The sequence below is a fragment of the Columba livia genome, chromosome 9, assembly GCF_036013475.1.
Source record: "Columba livia isolate bColLiv1 breed racing homer chromosome 9, bColLiv1.pat.W.v2, whole genome shotgun sequence".
Classification (NCBI taxonomy): domain Eukaryota; kingdom Metazoa; phylum Chordata; class Aves; order Columbiformes; family Columbidae; genus Columba; species Columba livia.
In genome coordinates this window covers 2,173,294-2,194,101 of record NC_088610.1, presented here as the reverse complement: position 1 = coordinate 2,194,101, position 20,808 = coordinate 2,173,294, and the positions used below count along the sequence as shown (strand labels likewise).

At 41.6% G+C, this 20,808-nt stretch overlaps 2 protein-coding genes across 11 annotated transcripts in view; one reads left to right on the top strand and one right to left on the bottom strand.

Moving 5' to 3' along the window:
• Positions 1–2,826, bottom strand: part of SMC4 (structural maintenance of chromosomes 4) — a 34,987-nt gene extending 32,161 nt beyond the window's left edge. Inside the window, exons 1-2 of one of the 9 annotated variants that reach the window (XM_065073440.1) lie at positions 2,426–2,826; positions 140–338 (exon numbers count right to left, since the gene is read on the bottom strand). In XM_065073440.1, the coding sequence (XP_064929512.1) occupies positions 140–299 (160 nt within the window). In that variant the 5' untranslated portion in view covers positions 300–338; positions 2,426–2,826. Of the gene's footprint in view, positions 1–139; positions 339–927; positions 1,139–2,425 lie in introns of those variants that run through there. The other 8 variants (XM_021294152.2, XM_065073444.1, XM_065073437.1 and 5 more) reach the window with 8 other exon arrangements.
• Positions 2,827–2,967: 141 nt separating this feature from the next.
• Positions 2,968–20,808, top strand: part of IFT80 (intraflagellar transport 80) — a 46,558-nt gene continuing 28,717 nt past the window's right edge. The window contains exons 1-5 of one of the 2 annotated variants that reach the window (XM_065073446.1): positions 2,968–3,197; positions 5,910–5,986; positions 6,729–6,950; positions 15,446–15,556; positions 17,782–17,850. In XM_065073446.1, coding sequence (XP_064929518.1) covers positions 5,950–5,986; positions 6,729–6,950; positions 15,446–15,556; positions 17,782–17,850 — 439 coding nt within the window. In that variant the 5' untranslated portion in view covers positions 2,968–3,197; positions 5,910–5,949. Of the gene's footprint in view, positions 3,198–5,909; positions 5,990–6,728; positions 6,951–15,445; positions 15,557–17,781; positions 17,851–20,808 lie in introns of both variants that reach the window. The other variant, XM_065073445.1, reaches the window with a different exon arrangement.

Sequence of the window (20,808 nt, the reverse complement as noted above, 5' to 3'; positions counted from 1 at the left end):
AAGGGTTTCAATATTCCTTTCTAGAAGAGAAAAGAGCAAATCCTATCTGGAACAGTTGACAAATTCTACTGAATGTTGTTGCTAAACAGGCTCTATTATCAAGTTTACACACCATCAGCACAACGATCTTCAGACGTACCTTGTGGGGGTACTTTGGCAGGCTCTTTGTCACCTTCATTTTCCACTTCCATGTCACTGGAGGACTCCTCAGAGGGCTCTCTGCCTTTCCGCCGACGGGCTGCTGTTGAGGTTTTGGTCCTCTTGCTTGGCATGCTCCCTGTTGGCTGTTCCCCTTCCATTCCAAGCAATCAAACTACTGAAGGGATCTATCTCCTTTGCTAACACAAACAAGAAAACCCTGTGATCTAAGCATTGAACTACAGCCCCCTAAGGAATATACCTACACCTTTGCCCAGAGGCTTGGCTATTTTAGAAACTAGAGACTGGAGGTATTTTGAAGACAAAAATCCAAATTTGAAACAAAACCTCAAGCTTAGCCTCATAATTATATATTTTAACATACATCACCCCCCCAAAAAACAACGGACCGACGCTAATCTGTAGAAACAGCATGAATCTCCCTACTGAGAACTCCCACAGCCATGTTCAACACAGGGACTGTGCTCAGAGAACGCAACCGTGATGCTGGGGGCAAAAGAGTTAAACACACATTCGCAATAACAAACTGAGTAGCCATATGTCTTCTGCAAGCACTTTTTACATACACGGTTCAGACCTGACACGCATTTTTTTTTTCCAACAGTCCACACCGACTATATATTTTATATGGATAAACAAAAAGACCTGCACAATTATAGCAAAGACTTGACCCTTAAACAGTTTAAATCAACACATGCATTTCACAAAATATAACACGACCAATATAGCCAGCATTCAACATTTAACGGAGAAAGCAAACCGAAATACCTTAATCTAGTTGTGAAGTTCAAGTTAACAGATCAAGAGCAAAACGTTACAAAAGTCCATCAGCTGGCACTTGAGCACGGCTCCCAAAATTATAAATAGAAAGCAACCGATGAGAAGAAAGACGAGTGCAGGAGCGAAACTCTCTCCAAAGAGTTTAAATTGCAGCAAGTGGCGAAGTTAGTTCGCAGAAAAACAGACATGAGAAAGTTTACTTCTCACCAGATAAAAAAACTGACGTGGTTAGAAAGTCATCTTACAATTGGTGCCAATCATTTGACGTTTTCAGACCTACCCCCAACCCACACTCTCATGAGAGTCCTTCATTTGGGACAATGGGGGAGGGGGGGAAATGAGAGAAAGAACTCATTTTAAGGCAATTTGAGTCTATGCCCCTGTTAAGAAGTGTTCCGCAATGGCTGTCTCAGACAATTACAGCCTCTCAAAGTACCAGATCTATTTTTTTTTCCAAAACTGCTCCACTCCAACAGAATTGTGCAATATAGACCTATTTACCTTACCAACCCTTCCCCCCGCAGATACTTCAACAGAATGAACACGCATAACTACTTGACCTCTGCTTTTAAATCGCGAGAAATCAGCTGCCACATAACCCTCTAACAAATTGCCGAAATTCGTGCCCAGCCCCTCCCCCGGCTCAGCTTAAGGTGTTTGTTAAAAGCATCTCCCGACGATCTCCTGCCAAGTGCCGGTTTTGTTACGGGCAGGGCGAAAAAGACAGTCAGAGAGGAACAGAAAAGCTTCTTTTTTATCGGCCGATTTCGTTTGATAGCGATAACTTAACTCAGTGAAAAATTCTTGGCGTTTTTTTCAATCCATCCGTTAACCTAAGGAGACCAACTGCGCCCTTGTCATAGTCTTTCCAAGTCGTTATGGACTTTCTTATTATTTCACTCTCACATTTCAAGCATAAAAGGAGCAGACAGAGCGAGTTACGAAGGGGTCTCTGCTTTGTGAGCAGATTAAAACCGGGCCCTGTCCTACCGAAACGTATCCCTGTGCTTCCCCATCCCAAGTGGGTCTCCGATTCACGGTCCCCAAAGGGCACAGCAGGAAACATGGGGCTGCAGAGGACCCTCCTCTCATTCCCCCTCCTCAAACGCATCCACCGACACCAGCCAGGTCGGACACACCGGGCGCTGCGCCCCGTCGGAGCGGGACCGAGCGGCCGCCGGGCAGCCCGGACCCCTCGGGAAGGGCCCTCGGCGGGGCAGCCCCCGCCCGGCCTCCGGGCCCGGGGAGAAGGGGCTGCTGCCGCCTTTCCTTCCCTCATAGCGGAGAGAAAAAGTGAAGAACAAGGCGCAAGGCAAAGCCCGCCGCTCTCCCTCCCTCCCTCCCCCTCAGCGCCCCGTGCCCAGGGAATCGCCCTGAGGGCTCTTCGGCCGCCCCGCTCGCCAGCGGGTGAAACCCCCCAACTCCACCTGCCCTCCGGCGAACCGCCGCCCGCTCTGCCCGCCGAGCTCCCCCGCGGGGCTGGTACCTCCTAGGACTGACGACGTCCGGCCTCAGCGAGGCTCCAGGTCGCGGCAGCGCGGGCAGCTCCGGCTCCCACCGCAACTCGGCGGCTTCTACACTCGAAAATGGCGCCCAAACGGCGAACTCGAACCGAAATTCGTTAGAAAAGCGCGGGGCATGCTGGGAAGGGAGGGGGCCGGGCTCCCGCGGGTTTGAAAGCAGGGGGAAAAAAAATAGCCCCGCTCCGCGCCATCTTGTTTTCGGTTACTGCGCGGACGGGCTGGGCGGGATAGGAAAAGAAGTAAAATAAACCCCCTCGCTGCGGAGAGCAGCTGTTTTTTGGGGGGAGAGACTCGCGGTTGAATGTGACAATGCTCCCCCGCCCCGAGGGGAAAGGATTTATTTTAATTTTAGAAGTAGGTCAGTGGGCGGTGCTTGGTTGCTCGGCAACGGGCGGTGAGGTGGTGGGGGCCGGAGCGGCGGCGTGAACAGGCGCCGTTATTAAAGTTAAAAAAAACAAAAAAATAAATTGCGGGGACACGGCGGTTTTTAAAGAGGTATTAATTAACGGGTGGCGCGGTGACGCCACCGGGCCGTGTCACCTGGGCGGGGAGGGCCCGTGAGGTGGCGGTGGGACGAGCAGGAGGAAGAAGCAGAAGTCTCGCGGGAAGTCGCCATAGAGACGGAGCCGCTTGGCCGCGGGGCGGGCGGGAGCCGCCGCCTCGGGAAGCCGCCGGGACCGCGAGCCGGCGCTGAGGCAGCGGCGCTCCCGCCGCTCCGCGTTCTCCCCGGCGCAGGTAAAGACGGGCTGGGGTAGGCGGTGAAGGGCATCCCCCTCCCCTAGCCGCCGTGGGAGGCTGTGGGGCGGCCGATCTGACTCACCGCCGGCGGTGGGCGAGAGGGTCGGGAGCCGTGACCCGCGGCGCGGTGTGGGAAGCGGGGCTGGCGGAGCGGGGGAGAGTCCCGACCCCCGGCAGCCCTGAGGGGGACACGGGCGCTGGTGCTCGGCCGGAGACAGCGCGGTGGAGGGAGGCCGCTTTTGAAACGAAGAAATAAACTGAACAGCAGAGTCAGTTCTTTATTTTATCAGCGCTGGGGAGCTCTGGGGATCATCCTCCATCAGTGCTCCGAAGACTGGATGCTCATACCTTGCTTATATTCACATAATTATTACATATGCATTACAATTTTTGGTAATTTTGACATACATCTATGCTAAGAAATAATTGATTATGTTAGTTGTATTTGTTTAGTTTCTTACATCTATTAATTATTAGTTAAATACAAACTAAGCACTCTGCTTCTGAACTGTGTATCACTTAATCTTCTGTCTCTTATCGTGCAGAAGAATCTAAAACTTGAGAAATATCCCGTTTTTGCATGTGGTCAGCATTTATCATGTCGATTGGTTAGTGATGGGTACGTCTTTTGTAAATTAATCACAGTATACATGAATTTAGCAGCTTCTCTTCACTTTCTCGGAGGGGGGTGGATAACCTGCCGTTTGGGAAGCTGGAAGCTGTGTGTGGAAAACACGGAGCTGGCGCTGCCGGAGAGCGGGTTCTGCCGTCTACGTGGTGCCCGAGGCTCCGGGGGGAAGACGCGGACGGGGCGGGAAGAGCCGCGGTTCCCTGGGGGCGGCGGGGCCGTGCGGAGCCGGCCCGGGGGCAACGAGGCTGTGCGGAGCCGGCCCGGGGGCAGCGGGGCCGTGAGGAGCCGGCCCGGGGGCAGCGGGGCCGTGAGGAACCGGCCCGGGGGCAGCGGGGCTGTGAGGAGCCGGTTGAGGGCAGCGGGGCTGTGAGGAGCCGGTTGAGGGCAGCGGGGCCGTGAGGAACCGGCCCGGGGGCGGCGGGGCTGTGAAGAGCCGGTTGAGGGCAACGGGGCTGCGCGGAGCCGGCCCGGGACAGCCGCCATCTGCGCCCTTTCCTCCGCTCCGTCCTCCACCCCCGGCTCTTGCTCAACCTCCTGCCGCTGTCTCTGTTGCCCGTCTCTTCAGCAGCTCTGGAGGGGGGAAAGAGCGGGGCTCGGAGCCCGGTGTGAGGCTGTGGGACGCGGGAGGAGCTGAGCCAAGCTCTCGGTGCCCCAACAACTCATTATTGCCGCATCTTTTTTTTAAAAAAACTCCTAGTAAATGCTTTCTGCTAACCTGCTTGTGATTCGGGGTGCGTGTACTGGGAGGGGTGAGGATGTACCTGTTGGTGACAACAGGTGTAGCTGTGCGACATATAGGGGACGTTCTGCCATTTAGGTGCACATAAAGAGTGTTTAAGCTGTTTTCAAATATTATGATAAAGTTCTGGCCCTGTCTTTCAAAGTAAAATAATATAATTCTGTGATAACTTTTAAAGGATTTTGGGTGCCTGTGTAAGTGGGAGCAGGGAGGGATGGCAAGCTGAAAGGTGACAATAGTGACATGCCTGCTGAAAGCTTAAGAAATAAACAATTAAAAACTACCAAGGGGCAACTGAAAAGGTGGGTTTAGCAAGCTGTGTATGCAGAAAATAGCAGCAGATGAGATCTATGCATCCAAATAAACATGAGGTGTTCTGTTAAGCAGGAGAGATGCTTAGGTTAAAGTGGAGAAGAAATCTTTAACGTTCTTCTACTCCCCGCTGTTTCTTTGCTGTATACAAGTTGTAAGGTTAATGTTTAAGGATTTAGCTTTAGAATTTATGGCACAGGGACAAACCCTGCAACTGATTAGCAGAAAACTCGGCAGTGTATCCTGAACAGATACATGTAGGTGCTGAATGAAGGCATTGCCACCACACACAAGTGAAGGACATGATTACTTGGAAAGTTTAGTGCAACCATGGGCCTCTTTTAAAAACCTTGATGATCAGGTTCCTTGTGTGGTTTTGAGATAAGAGTAGAAGGAAATCAGGCATTCAAATATGAGACATATAGTTATTCTTAAATAATTTAACTATTGTTTGTGTCCATCGATTAATGTAAAGTAGGGTTGAAAATAACTTATACTTCTGGCACACAAAATTACATGTTTTAAGACTGTTATCCTTTTAATACTTCTTAAGTTCTGCGTAGTAGCTGTTTGACACACAGTCGTTTTCATGGTGAATAAATTCCAGAAGGTTAGAAGGCCATGCTGTGCATTGTCATGCTCTTCTCAGAGTATATTATCTGCTCACACCCACTTGCTCTCGCTTCTTTCCATCCTGGGGTACACAAACGCTTTAACCTGGACCAGTGCCCTGTCCAGGCACAGAAACAGAAATGTTTTTGCTGTTGCAAGAAGGAAGGGAATGAAATGATGGGATCCTGTTAAACTGCTTTTGGAGTTACTGTTTTGCAGTAAAGTATCATGGACATTACAAATAGGGATGGGTGAAAGGCTAGCTTGCCCTTAAAGCTCAGCTCTGTTCTGGTGCTTATTTTGCCACAGTACTAATGTAACGCTACTTATTTCAAAGCTTTTTGATTGTGATGTTACTGCCTTCATTTTTAATTTTGGCTACTTATATATGTGGGTTTTCTTTGTTTTATTACAGTTATACCTACGTATGTTAATGCTCCACCTGGACAACTGAAATGAGACTGAAGACTTCACTTCTAAAGGAACCAAAACATATCCTTTGTCTCAGAACAAACCGTAGAGCAGCATGTTAACTCTGAATAGCTTATTTTCCAGATGGGATTTCTTTATCATACATGTCATAGTAAAATACTTGTAAATTTACAGGTGGCTTTTTGTTCTTTTCTTCATCTTGCCATTCAGTGCAGCCTTTAAGGGAAACATTTGAAGAGATGTTGAGCACTCTTAGAGCAACACCTTCCCTTCAGAAGCCATCAATGTTTTGCTAGAAAGATTTGAGTTTTCCTTCTTACTTGTGGGGATAAGATAAAAGCTTTCCCAGACTGTAAATACACGTAGTGTTATATCTGCTTGTTTGTAATAAGACACGTGTCACAGATGTAAACAAAACTGTAATCTTCCCGCTAATAAATTAGGTATGTCAACAATTTATATATGATGTGTTAATAAACTGGTGTTTTGCCCTTGCACTGTGCACTCAGACCCTTCTAGAGGTGTAACCCAGTATTTCAGCTATATTTTAGTAAGTATGATCATAATAACTGTATTTTTACATCCTAGTTGGCTTTATTTTTGGCTGAATTTATACCAGCTCTTTTCTTGAAACAAAAGAGCAAAGAATGAAGATTCGTATTTCTTTATATAAAACATTCTACATAATCATATCAAAATGATCTCCCTGTTATGCTCCTTCAGTTTTGTATAACCTAGATGAGAGATTTTGTAAGCTTGTTTTTCATATTTGAATTTTCAGTATTCCTTAACTGAATTAAACATAAAGAATTAGTTAGCTGTGTGGGATGGACCACAGCTGACGAACTATATTCCTGCAGTGATGATCACCAAATTATGAAATGGAACCTTTTAACTAGTGAGACTACCCGAGTAGTGAAACTTCCAGATGATATTTATCCCATAGATCTCCACTGGTTTCCCAGAAGTATAGGTGGGAAGAAGCAGTCCCATGCTGAGAGCTTTGTTCTGACAAGTTCTGATGGTAAGTCAATTTAATATATTTATAATTTCATACCACTTTGTGCGTATGTCACTTAAATACATGAGAAATGCAATATCAAACACCTGTAATCTAGCTGCACTGGTGTAAAATTAATAGCTGTTTCAAATTTAATGTCCTGTGTTGCAATAATCTTCTCTGATACAATGTTATCGAACATACCTCTGACAGGAGACATTTAATTTTTTTAATGTAATGTCAATTTCTACCACCTTTTCTCAGTTTCATAAACCACTGACTTTAAATACATCTGCACCACATGCCTACAGAGACACTGTAGCTTATTGTTACGAAAACTGAAGATGACCAAGTTCCCGAAATTGCTTTACCGTGATGTTTACTATCAATGTAGCCCATTTCTTGGACATGTCACAGGAGCATCTTTTGTATCTGGCTTCTGTGGAATCTTGAATATCCCTCGGAAGCATCAAATTCTGACTGTTGTCAGAGGTGTAAGGCCAGTGTATATGTTCACTGTGCTGTCAGATGTATATATACAGATGTATATCCAGTATGCTGCTATTTGTCCATTACAGTAGTGTACTAATAATGGACTATATGATCCAATATCATAGCTGCTGTATTCCAGTGTACGGATTCTGTTTTGTGAAAGGGAGGTGGGAGCAAGGAGGTTTGATTGCCTGCTTTGGTTTTTTCCTTCTCCTCGCCAAAGAGATGAGGATTTGATTTTGGCCGACTTGCACCCAAATTCTTCCTGCATGAAGGCAGAGGTATTCATATCCTCATTTCAGTAAAGAAATATTAGCTAACTAATTCCTTTAATATTTTACATTTATTATGAAGCAGTCTGTACAGTTCAGGACAGACTTATCTCCTTTCTTCTCAGAACTGTAATGGGGATTACGTTCCACACCATCAAGCATTTTTTGCGCGTTTCCCTTCTCTCATCCCTTTTCTTTAAGGAAAAACATTAGGGCTCTCCTCTTGATCTACTACTTTTTTTGAACAAAATACAAAAAATAGCAGTAAAATGAAATTTTCTTCACAGCCCACCCACTTTATTTCCATTACAAAAAACCTACAGTGTGGAAACCTGGTAGTTCAGATGATAGAGTTTCTTCCTAAAACTACAGGTGTTTGAAAGGGGTTGATCCTTGACGAAATCTGCTGGTTTACATTGACCGTGTGATAAAAAGTGTCAAGATTAGTGAGTTCTTCCATTCTTTCATGCTAAGGCCTAAGCACTGGAGAGTTACTGGAATAAAACATTAACTCCATCCCAGGGTGCTGTCTTACTATTCACAAACTACATTCAAAACAAAGGACTGTGCTAACTATCAACGAGAAAGTTAATTAACCTCTGTTGCGGTTGAGATGGACAAGCGACATGGACCAAGTTCTTCCAGGATGAAAGCAGCAGATGCCATTTATTGCCACAAGTGCGTTTTTATACAGTTTTACCAATTCATGTCTCTTCACTCTTGGTTACAAGTTACAGCAGTAACATCTCTTTGGCTATTTTTGCTATCATCAATGTTACTCTTTTACTCCCTTCTCTCTCATGGGTACATCCTTAACATCTCTGGATACTCCTTTACTCCCATCTTTCTCACAGGTAGGCCTTAATATCTTCAAGGCTAATTTCTGTTCCCATGCCCTCCTTCAGGGAATCCAAGGACCCACCGTAGTCCCACAAACCTCATGGAAAATTACCTTGGTTGGCCAAACCAGTACATATACCTTTGTGTTTTACTCACTTGCTAATGCTGTTGAAGTTTCCAGAGTAAGTCAATGTGTCACAAAGAATCCGATTGCATCAACATACTAAACTTGGTTTGTGTTCTTTTGTCAGTGATCAAAGATCTTGGTGGTAAAGCTGTATTTCTACACAAATAGTAGCGCTGGGAGTTTCTCAACACTGAATGCAATGTGCTGCTCTAAATCTCTACCAGCTTTTCCAGACAGAACAGATCATGGGCAATTGCTGCGGAGAGTTTCCATCAGGATAATAATAATAATAATAATAATGGTCATCTGCCCATCACCCTGTTGATATAACAGCTTTCACAGGGACCTAGCGATAGTTTTAATGGGTAACTTCTGCCCATGTTTTGGCTAGAACTTTGAATTTGTGGGTCTAGTATGTTTCCTTTGATAGGGGGAACTTATTTTGGCGAGGTTCACGGTGACTGGAACAAAGGTTTGTTCCTGGGCGTTAGCTGCTGTGTCCAGCATTGCTTTCTGTATGGATGGAGAGAAATACTATGTATTTGAAAATGGCAGAGGAAATTAATTCCTTGCATGAAATTTTGATGATTTCTCTTGACTTTTGGCAGTAGTTGCACTGAAAAATTAGGAGGGCTGAGAGTTCAGTTTACAGAGTGGAAGCGGAGATTTTCTCAAGGTACTTAGTGCTTCCCAAGGAATATTATAGAACAAAAGCAGGACATCTTTGGGTCAGTATTTGAAGGTTGGCTCCCTCTTGTTCCTCAGGTATAGATGTGGAGGGACAATGAGAAGTTCAACCAAGCTGTAATTTTTGCAATACTTGGTGCTGAATTTTCCAATGAATTTTAGGCAGCTAGATCTAATAAAGTATTGCCTGTAGAGCTCTGAAGGTGGAAATGGAAGCTTTTGTGAAAGCCGAAAGGAAGATTCATTTGTATCAATTAATATTTGCATGCCGAATAGTTTTGTGCTGGGGGACGAGGTTTGCGTAGACAGAGATGTTCTTCGGAACATCAGTCAATGATAAATATTAACTGAGCTGCTTTCTATGGTTTTCTGTTCTTTTTCTTTCAGTGATAAACATGGGATGGAGGGATTTTGGTAGGTCAGCCAGTGCTCTTAATTCCTGGCTTTTATATCCTTTATCTTTCTCAGTTTCCACGTTTATATTTCTAACATCCTGCTTCTGTAAAGTTCGGAATTGCGTGTGTAAATAGTGAGCAAAAGTACAACTGCACTGAGTCAGACCTTCTGTTAATTGATTTACTCGGTTTTCCAGTATTTTTAAAATAATATGGTAATAATAATATTTCATGTTCTGCTTGGATGATGCTTTGACAGTTGATTGAAAAAATACATAAGGGCCATTACTACCTTCATGAAGAAGATGACTTCTAAAACTCTGCTATGCAGTTTTTCTCCCTCTTTTGTTTTTCTGATTTATGTAACACTATGGTATGTAAGAAAAAAATAAATCATATTTAAAGAGGTTGAAGGGGTTTTTTTCACAAGCATTAAAAAATCAGCATGATGCAGGAGCAGTACATTCGGAAATACTTTATATGTGAAACCGATGCAGATTTAGCTAAGATCTCTGTTCTTAAGTGTAATGCCTAGGAGGTATGAATGCTTGCCCTTCTCCTCCAAGTGGATTATGTGAAAGTGCAACAAAGAGCCACAGTTTAGGAATAAAGATTCCTGAATAACACCATATAGAGGTGGGCCCCAGCATCTTTCCCAGGGTGCATTAGGACCTTTGCAGGGCTATCAGTTTACTACTAGAAGTTGGATTACTCCAAGTGACATCAGTCAGTGGCAGAGATTTAAAGTGAGGGGTTCTTGTGGCTTAGCAGATGGTTTCTCTTGCTGCTCAAGATTTTAGTTGTGTGTGACCAAGAAATTCTAAACCAGTCCCTTACTGTTGATTTGCATTTTCCTCGGTAAGACTTTTGTGTTCATTTGCTTATAAATTTCACCAGGCTTTTTTTTTGTCTAACCTAAAGTTGCCATCCTAGGATTCTGGCTAACGTTGAAGTGCTTCGTAAAGATGTCACAGTCAGAGGAAGGTCAGGAAAATGGTGTCTCCTCCATATCTGAAAAAAAAATGTCAAGAAAGATTACTGCACGAGAAGAAAATTCTGTGAACCATGTAAAGTTATTTCTCTGTTAGAATTCGTATGCAGTTGAGAGTCTATCAGTTCTATCATTGTCCAGCTTTTGGAGATCAGCTTGATTAACTTTCACTTTCTCTTAATGCAGCTGTTTCTTGCTTGCATGGAGCTTAAGCTGTTTTGACAGTCTTTGCCAACTTTATTGCAACGTGGAGGTTTTTTGGTTGGTTTCCTTTTATTTTTACAAATGTGTAGGCCCTCCAAATTGTCCAGTGTTCAGCACAACCCTGATTATCCTAACAGCGTTGTAGCTGGGGTGGTATTTTCTGATCGAAGCCTTCCCCTGCTTCCCAAGATGACACATCGTTCAGTTCTTCAAGCCAGTCCAGCGATCGCTCGTTAGAGAATTTTGTATTGTTCAAGTTTGTATTCAGCCCTTGCATTCCTTCTGGACATCTGGGACCTTTATTGCGATTCCTGTCATTAATTTGATGGCTACTGTTTTGCTAGCGGAGCACAGTGCAAAGCAGAACTGAGCTTTGCCGAATGAGTTGCTATTGAAATAAACCACTTTCTGGCTGTCTCGGAGCAGCAGGTACCCTGCAGCGGGAAGATAACGTGATATTGTGGAAGGAAGGTAGGGTGTAATTTCTGTTTAAGTGAACAGAGCAAATCTCAATTTGTTTATACAGTTACTTGTGCTGTAGTTAGTTCACAGATCACAAAGGATCTTCAGGTTTTGTCTTGCCTAAGTTAGTACTTTATCTTCAGGGTTTTTTACCTAGTAAACTGTTGTTGGCACTGAAGGATCAGCTCTTAGCATTGATCCATAAACTCAACCTGAACATTCAGCTTCTGGAAAACTGTTCATGAGATGTATTTGCCAAAAAATCCTAGTTTCTTTTATTGTTTTTTTTTTCCTTAGTGAAATCAAAATAGAAAGCAGTGCTAATCTAATTTGTGAAAGAATAAATTGAGATACAAACTTAATGTAGCCAATTTCCAAGTTTTTATCTCTTAGTGTAATTTTGCACTTTCAATAAAGATAACTTATCTTATAAAGTTGGGGTTTTTTGCCTGTGCAAGTGAATTATTGCATTGTAAAAGAGCATAAGCAAGCCTTGTTGCTTAATTGCTGTTTTCTAAAAGACTTACCTTTATAGTTCTGTTTAACTGTTAGTTATGTAGCATGCCTTAAGTGTCAAGTCTGCAATTTTCCTGCAGCAGCTAATTCACCTCTGCGATAAGGATTCCTGGAAATTTGCTGGATCCAATGGAAATAGAGTCCAATGTCTTTACAGGGTTGCTTTAATTCCTGGTTAACTCCAGATGTTTGTGAAATTAGAGTAAATGTAAATGTAATCCTCCTGGGTTTTCTTCTGAGTTGCATCTCTTGGGGGATGTTGTTCTTTTACTTCCTCCTTGCATTGATTTTTTGCTGCTTTTTTTTATAAAAATAAAGCATATATTCAGCTTTAAACTGCTTATTAAGCACAAATCATAAGGGAAAAGACCTACTTTTTTCATCTTTTTATGTTATTGATAATTTTATATTAGGTCAGCATTGGAGAGTCTATGAAAAGTAATGAACAAAACATACACATTTTATATTCTGTATCTGAATAGGCTGCTAATTTCCCGCTTGAAATTGCTCCAAAACTGCAGAGTCACTTTGCGATTTGAGGGCAGCTTCTGGCTTCAGTACGGCATCAAAAGGAGGGAGATGTAAAGTAAGATTCAGTTGAATCACCTCTATCTAGTCCAAGCATACAGCTAAAATTTTCCCTTTCTTAATTGTGTATAAGGCAGTAAGTCCCTATTTGGAAGCCTTTGCTACCCCCGTGTTAAGTTGAAGAACAGAAGGCAGAGAAATCCATCGAAACGCTGCGTTTGGAGCAACCCCTGCGTGTGAACGCAGTGCAAAAAGCTCCGTCTAATGAATCACATCGTTTGACTGTCAACAGCTGGAAGTTCACATGTTGGAAAAGTAAAGGAATGGCAGAAGTCAAGATGATATCCATGAAAACATGATTTGGCCCTGTTCTGCATGAGAGTTATGATACAGTTTTGAAATGCATGATCACATATTTTCCAGATGAATTCTATGTTAGTGCCTGAGGTAGACCCGCTTTTATAGGGAACTGTATTCTGTCCTGCTAGGCTACAATTTGCTGTTTCACTATTTTAAGGATGCCTTGTGGAAGAAGAAGGGGCTTGTGAAGTGGGAAAGTGCAAAAGATGAGTAAATGAGTTGAATGTTACCCTGTGTAACAGGATTTTATCCCCTACTCCCTGACGTGGCCCATTGTTTTCCTGATAATCTGACCTAACCAAAGGATTCGGTTGCTTGCCAACTGTCTGTTCTTTCATTTTAATTTGTTTTTTCTCTTACGTGTTGAGGGGTTTGCTTACAGAAGTATTGAGGTCTCACAGATTCTACCTGGCTCAGGGGAAACTATTGTTTCGCTATATAAAACGCCGTAGAATTTGTTCTATCCTTCAAAAAGTGATTCTGAATGTTTCAGGTCGGATACCAAAAACTGATGGATACCATTGGGTTAGGTGTGAGCTCCAATTTGCGAAGCCCTTTCCTTTTTTTGTTTATAAATTTTTTAAGAGAAATGAGTGGAATATGTTCCTAATGGCCATGAAGAGCTCAGCCACTTGATAAATACTGTGGGTGATGGCATGAGAATATTCATAGGCCAATGATCAAATTAGGTTTAAGTACTGGGAAAGGTCTTGGCTACAGATTGAACAAGTACACTAGCATTGAATTAGGTGATCAGAAAATAAAACATGTTTTTTAAGGTATTATTTTAAAACCAGAAAAGGCCACTTAGACAAATCAGAGAAAATAGTGTTTAGCCGTGGAATTCCTATGAATCCAGTTCTTGCTTAAACACAAAAAATGAGAATTTCAGACCTGAGACATGTACCATAAAATCACTGATGCATTAATTTTATAAAATACTTTTTATGGTTTTGAAAGAACCATAAGATAACATAAAGCATTCAATGTAGATCACCAGTCCTGAAAATGTTAGGAAATAAAAAATGATCTGAATGAGGAAGAAGTGGTCTTAGTAATAATATTAGTTCTGTGAATTCAGGAAGAAAAATCAGATTAAATAGTTGTTCAGAGTGTTGTGGTAGATATGAGTATAAGTGATAAAGAAAAGCAAAAATGTACAGTTGTATGTGATATTTTAAATGGTCTGTTCAAACAAACTCATTTCCACAAACCATTCTTTTTCTTCAGATTTTTTTGCTTGGAAATCTTGCATTAGCAGAGCTTTGCCTGCGTGATTGTGCCTTTTCGTTTATACACTTACAAGTGAAATGAAGACAAATTGTAATTGCACTCATTTGAATAATACTATGGAGATGGTTATTTACTGACAGATCTACCAGAATGTGTTTTCTTTGGGTTTAGTCTGGCTTTGTTTTCAAGACTTTTGCTATTGGGATTTGGGGGTGGGAAGGCAGTGTTTGGTTGTGTTTTTTTTAATTGAAATGCAATATAAAACATAGGAAACCGGAACACAATAAAAGTGATTTCAAGCTTTTGGCGATGCACGCCACCTAAATTTTGCCATCTTGGCTCCTGAATGTGCATTTAGTGCGGTGACGTTACATGTTTTACCTTCCCAGTTTGTAGTTGTCTCTGTTGCCACCTGAATACGCATATTGGGCTTGATAATCTGGTCCTTGACTGAAATAATCAGGTTTTTAGTTTCCGGTTCTGGCTCATCAGGTATGGTCTGGTTTGGAATTCATATTCCCAAGCAGGATGTTTTTAATGGAAAAATCATTGCACGGTGAGCGATGGAGCATTTGCACACACAGGTGTGAGGTGTCCGTGCTGTTATCCCAACAAATTCTGCTCACTCTGGACATTGTAGGGACTTATTGTCTGGCAGATTAGACAAAAGAGTTTGGGAAGAGTTTTGGTTTTCAACTAGTTAATTTGAATCCCTAAACTATTCTAAGCCGCGTGTTTGTTCTGCCACATGTTTCCAAGTCCTCCTTTGTCTGCTCTTTGGTCCAGTTTAAATTTGATCTTCCTGGATTTGAGCAACATCCCTCATTTGGAAAGAAAGACTTCCTCATGCTTCTGGTGAAATCATTAATGGCTTTGTTTTTGGCTTCTGTGAATTTCCATAACAGTTCCATAATGCAAGCAGTAATACTTCCTCAGAGCAGCGCGCTCGCTGATGCTCAGATTGTTCTACCTTTTCCCTTATCCTTTTGAGTGATTTTTCAGACCTTAAAAACACAAAACCAAAACCCACAAGGACTCTCCTGAGCTGCCGTATTTACCTCCATTGGCTTTCAGACAATGAAATCACTGCAGGCAGTTGCGTCCCCAGAGAAACACGCAAACTTTAGAAGGACATAAGAAAAACCTATAGGCAAAACAAAGATTATACATACCAAGAGGAAAAAAACCATTAAAACCCTCAACATTGTAGCTAGTTTACTAATAGCTCTTCTGCAAGAGCTCATTTGTTTGGGCTAATCGCAGTTGTGAACAACATAGTTGCATGTTTTGTCCTTTTGTTGTTAGTTTCTTCATCATGTTTTGCGTGTGTATTTTTAACAGAATCCTGTTACGGTCGGAAATACCGGTTCATAAAATTAGTGATATCATTTGGATCTTGAACTTTTGTTTAGGGAAGTTCCACTTGATTTCGAAATCGGGAAGAGTGGAGAAGAGCGTGGAGGCGCATTGTGGGGCCGTGCTCGCGGGACGCTGGAACTCCGAAGGAACAGCCCTGGTGACAGGTGAGCATTCTGAAATAATGAAGCGTTCGGAAAATTCAACTACCAGAAGAGCTCTTTCAAAATGAAGCCTTTTGGTTTTCTACTATACAAAGTTGACACGCCACGCAGAAAAAGCAAGGGTACAAAAATATAGTACTAAACAAAATAAACTGAAAGTAGGTGCGTTCAATAGAATGTAAGTACTTTATTCTGTGGGATAAATACAATAGAATGTGATTGAAAAATAATTTAATCCTTTACCTGGGTTTAATCCCAAGTTTCCTAGTTTATATTGTAGTTACATTGAATGTGAATGAATAAAACTGAGACTGTTAAGCGTTCGCACACTGATGTGGCTTGAAATTCTCATGGGAAGCAGGAAATGGAAACAAAAAATCACTAATATAAATGAAATTAACTATAAGAAGTTACTTTTTAAAGTCTATATCACTGGGGCTATTATCACCTTGTTTAATAGAACTTGATTTTGCACTGTTTGATTTAGAAGAATGTTGTCTATTTTAATTACTAGAAGAGCTAGTAAAAAATTTCTCGTTTTTAGTGACCCTGTTAGATGTTATCCTATTTACTAGAAAGTAGGTGTTGAATATCAGTTAATATCAGAGTGCTCAGATGTTTCTGTAGATCTGTATTTCGTAAAGGAGAATATGTGATTAATCTCTGTTTTTCTTGTCTGTTACAAAAAAGGTTGCTAAGTCAATACATTTATGTCTCTACATACGACGTTTTGAATCTTTTTAGCCAGCAAAGTTTACTGAGGCCTCCTGAGCACCTTGGGTGTTCCTGTCCTGCTGTTTCTTCATTATTAGGAGCGGTGTAGAGTGATCTCCCAGTGTCTGCGTATCTATGTGGTTTTTTGTCCTAAATTTTTTGGCATTTTTGTCCAAAACTTCTATCTTGATGTGAAGGGGAAGCTAATGAAATTTGCTGTGATCGGCTTCTCCTGTATGGGCTTTCTGTCGGTGTCAGGGTTGTCTGCAGGCTCCGCTGCTGATGTAGCACAGCTGATTCCTTTGGACAAACTCCAACTCAGTCCACAAGTACTGAAGATAATTTTGGATCCGCTTGTTTCCAGACTCAGTCTGACTCGAAAACGCTGCTTCAAGGAACTCTGGCGTGTTCCTCTGAAATCTCAACGGGATAGAAATATTGTTCTTTTTCAAGACAGATTTGCCTCAGGAACTTCTCCAAAGCAAAAGTCAAAGTTGCCTTTTCAATCTTGGGGTTTGTTGTTGTTATTTTGGGTTGGTTTCTTTTTTTGGAAAGACTGTGTGACACTAAGCGGGGGGATGGGAATTCATCAGCACATCCAGACGCTGTGCTCTGAGAAAATCAACTGCTCTTGTACCACATCTGTACTTTGAGGAAGAGTGAATCCTTGGTGATACTATATCAGTTAAAAATTATTTATGGTTCTATTGTAACAGTATCATGTGTGCACAATTAAGATTTTTTTTAAAATCGCACTTTTTAAACACTTAAAAGCTACACCAGCCAGATATAAAAGCCTGAAATCTGGTAAGTAAATTACCTTTGAAGGGAAGAATGGCAGTAAGTGTCCAAGTGCACCTTTTTCCTCATTAATTGAATGTGGGAGGCCTAAACGAAGGCCCAGAGCTGTACATTTTAAATATGATAGCACACTAGGAAGTCTGCATTCTTAATTCATACATAACTGTGCTGTACAGTATATAAGAACTTAATCTTTAATAAATAAACTAAGTTTCTTGGTAGCATGCGGTTATGTTATAAAATCTAAGCCTTCCAAGCGGAGCCTTCAGTTATCTTCAGTTTCACCATTTATCAGCTGCAAAGCCGCCGGTTTAATACATAAAATCTGCTCCTGGTCTCTTCAGACTCCTCAGAGACTCATTTAATCAGCCTCTACGCTGGTGAACTGGGAAGAGATGAAAAGTACGAGCAGTGCTGGGTAGACAATACAGAATTTAGGCTGCTTTGGTAGTGATGGACTTTCTCATCCCAGGAGCAGCTTCAGATACTACAGTGGTTTCCAGGAGGGGAAGAGACTTGTTGAGAACAGCAGAACAGTCTGAAATACGTTTTCCTCAATGTACCATCTATGTGCACGTTAGGAAACTACATAAACAATACTTACCTGTAAGAAAACCTGGACTTATTTTAACTCTAGTGTTGCCTAGATAAATACAAGTGCCGTGTTGTTAGATTTATTCTTGCATTTGATGGTTTCTGTGATAACTTTTCAGTTGGTGAAGATGGCCAAGTGAAAATCTGGTCTAAAAGTGGAATGCTGAGATCCACTTTAGCTCAGCAAGGTAAGTTAATTTGCTTAAAGTTCCATTAAAACTTTTTAATTTGGAGTATTATGAAATATGCTTAAATAAGAGCCTAAATCTGGCTGTAATGGTTTGTGTAAGTGTCTTAAGGCCTAGATAAACTTAACTAAAATGAAACATAAATCAGAGTTGAATAGAGGGGAAACTGGATTTTTAATAAGATTATTATCTTAAAAAAATACTCTTCAAATTAGAAGTGTTATTGCAACACTTCTAGACAATAGTTTCAGTTCCACCCTAAGGATTCGGAAGAGGCTAAAGAATTAAAGATTTAAAAATCCGGTTTTTAATACGAAGCCACAGACACTTATGGTGAAACTGAAAAATAAATCTCTAAAAGCATTTCAAGAATGCTTGAAAGATGCAAAGTGCATGTAGGTGAGCTCCCCTGAACTTTACAACTCTTAACAGCCCTGGGTTCTTCTGTTTGACCCAGTAACTAATTTAATGTATGCAAATAGTCCTACTGAAGTGAAACGATCCCTGTGCTTAAGTTCTTTGTTGAACTGAGGCCGTGGAGACCGAACCTTGATCTTGGCTTTGTAACTGCACTTTTATGCACACTGGAGCATTTCAGTTATCTGTATTTAAGCCAATTTAAAATGTCATCATTGGAAAGTGCAGCATTGTAAGCTGCAAATACATATTTATACAAATGATGTTTGAGATTTTTAAAGTGCTATTTTTTATAATAATTATTTCAAATATTTTTGTATCATTTCAGTGAAGATACTGAGCTGGATTTTGTTTTTCAGGCTTCATACATTGAGATCATGTGACCTTTTGACATTTTTTAAGAAACCACATGCACCTGGGGTTGGGTTAAATGTCAGACCCTTATCTCTTTCTAAAACAAATTATCTAAATTCTTTCAACCTGTTGAAGGCATTTTAACCACAGGAGTGAATGTAAAATGTATTTCAATTCTGTTAAGGAAGTTCATATTCAGATGTCATGTTTTTTTCATGTTTACAAGGTAGAAAGATAAGCCAGCTGAGCTATATTTTTGTTTTAAAGTCGAAGCACACACTTCACGGTGTCTCAGTTGACATGTTTCAAGTTGTTTTATGTTTAACTGCTTATCTATTGTTCGTTGAAGCTCATAAAGTAAGAGATATTCTAGTTTGAAATATGCAAGCTGAATTTTCATTGATTTCGTAGGGTTTCTGTACAGTATAAATGTACAGCTGAGTCCCCAAGGGATAATTGTCTTTTTGCATTTGTGTTTTAAGATACAAGATCCTGTGAGGTTCAGAAACCCTTTAAACTTTAATTTACGGGATCAGATTCCCACAGACCGCTTTGTAAGCTACTGGTATAACTGGGATCAGGATAGGATTCTGCTCAAATCACAACGTTGTTTAAGAGAGGTATATCATGCTGGAGCTAGTTTTTCACTTCCTTTATCATCTTGAGAAATGAAAGGATTCCCGTCACTAACATTCTTTCTACTCATGCCACTTTTTGTATTAGAAAGATTTTCAGCTCCTATCTTTGGATGATGATCCACGTGCCTCTTCTATCTTTGGATTTTGATTCACTACAAAAACACGAACGTACATTTTTCCCTTTTTTAACTTTTTCGATGCTTATATGGAACTGCGGGTCCTTCCATCCTGCCATTGCATGGAATAAAGATAGAGCCTCTTGCTGTAACATTGCTATTGTGGCTGCATTGTTCTTTGAGCCTGATCTCACTTCTTCATCCTTCAGTTATCTTAATATTCTTCCTTTTGTTTCTCCTTTTCCTTAAACTGAAAGCTTTTAAAAAAATGCTAAATTTGCAGTCCTTTGGGCTTCCAGCTGCGAATTATGAAGAGCAGGATGTATAAAGTATTGAAGGTCCACATGTGATAGCAAAGATGGCTCTACCAGCACAACTTTTTACAGTGCTTTGTCAACGCAGGGATTGTTTGAGGTGGAATCTGTCATGTCAGTGGTGCCACCTGCCCTGACTGAGTCCTTCACAGGCCGAACATCTGGTTAGTAGGAGCAGTGCTGAGTCCACAGCTGCATCTCTGGAAGTGTCCGTCTGAAATTGCTCCTCCTGAGGATCATAAATCACCATCTCTCTCCAAGTCCTCTACAGAGTCAAAGCAGAAAATTAAGTAGAACGCAGGTGTGTCTTGCTCACTACACTAAAGATTATTCTGCAGCACCATTTCTTTAGCTTATCCCACTAGTGAAGCCCACAGCTTTGCGGATAACTTTACTCCAAGATGTGAGGATCTGCAGAGCAAACAAGCCTCATGGATCCACCCTTCGTATTTCACAGCTAGAGCAGCTGCTGTGATCCTCGTAATTATTCTAGTGTCCCTAATTCCAGTCAAGACAGGAGTAATTCCGTGTGGAAAAGTCGTGTTTTAAATGCACTGGATGACTTTATTTCTTATGCCATGAGAACTGGCTTTCTTTAAGAGCATTTGATGAAGGATGTCACCATAACCTTTGTGAAAATACACATACATTGCGCAGACCAGGCCAGTGCGTTTTCATTCTCGATCAAGCCTTGACTTTCCATTATAAAAGAATATGACACTTATTTATCATTCAAACATCATTATTCACAGATATATTGTTTACGTGCCACACATTCTACCAGTTTACCTCGGATGAATTTCTAATTCTTCAGGTGATTTCTGTCACCTTTCTTTCAAATCGCGTTTGTCATCTAGCACTCCTAAGACCGGAGTTTCCTTGTCTTTTGGCCCTGTGGACTTTCTGATGGGCTTCCAGTGACTCACATGCCAAGTGAGCACTAAGGAGTAAGATGAATAATTGATATATCGATTACCTTTTTGGTTAATGGAAGCAAAATCACAACAGTCACCATGGAAACAGTTTCATTACAACGTGATTACTGTGAAGTGGAACTTTGAAAGGGACAACTATTCCAAACAGCCCCGATGCTTTGAGAGATGGAAAATTGTCCGCGTT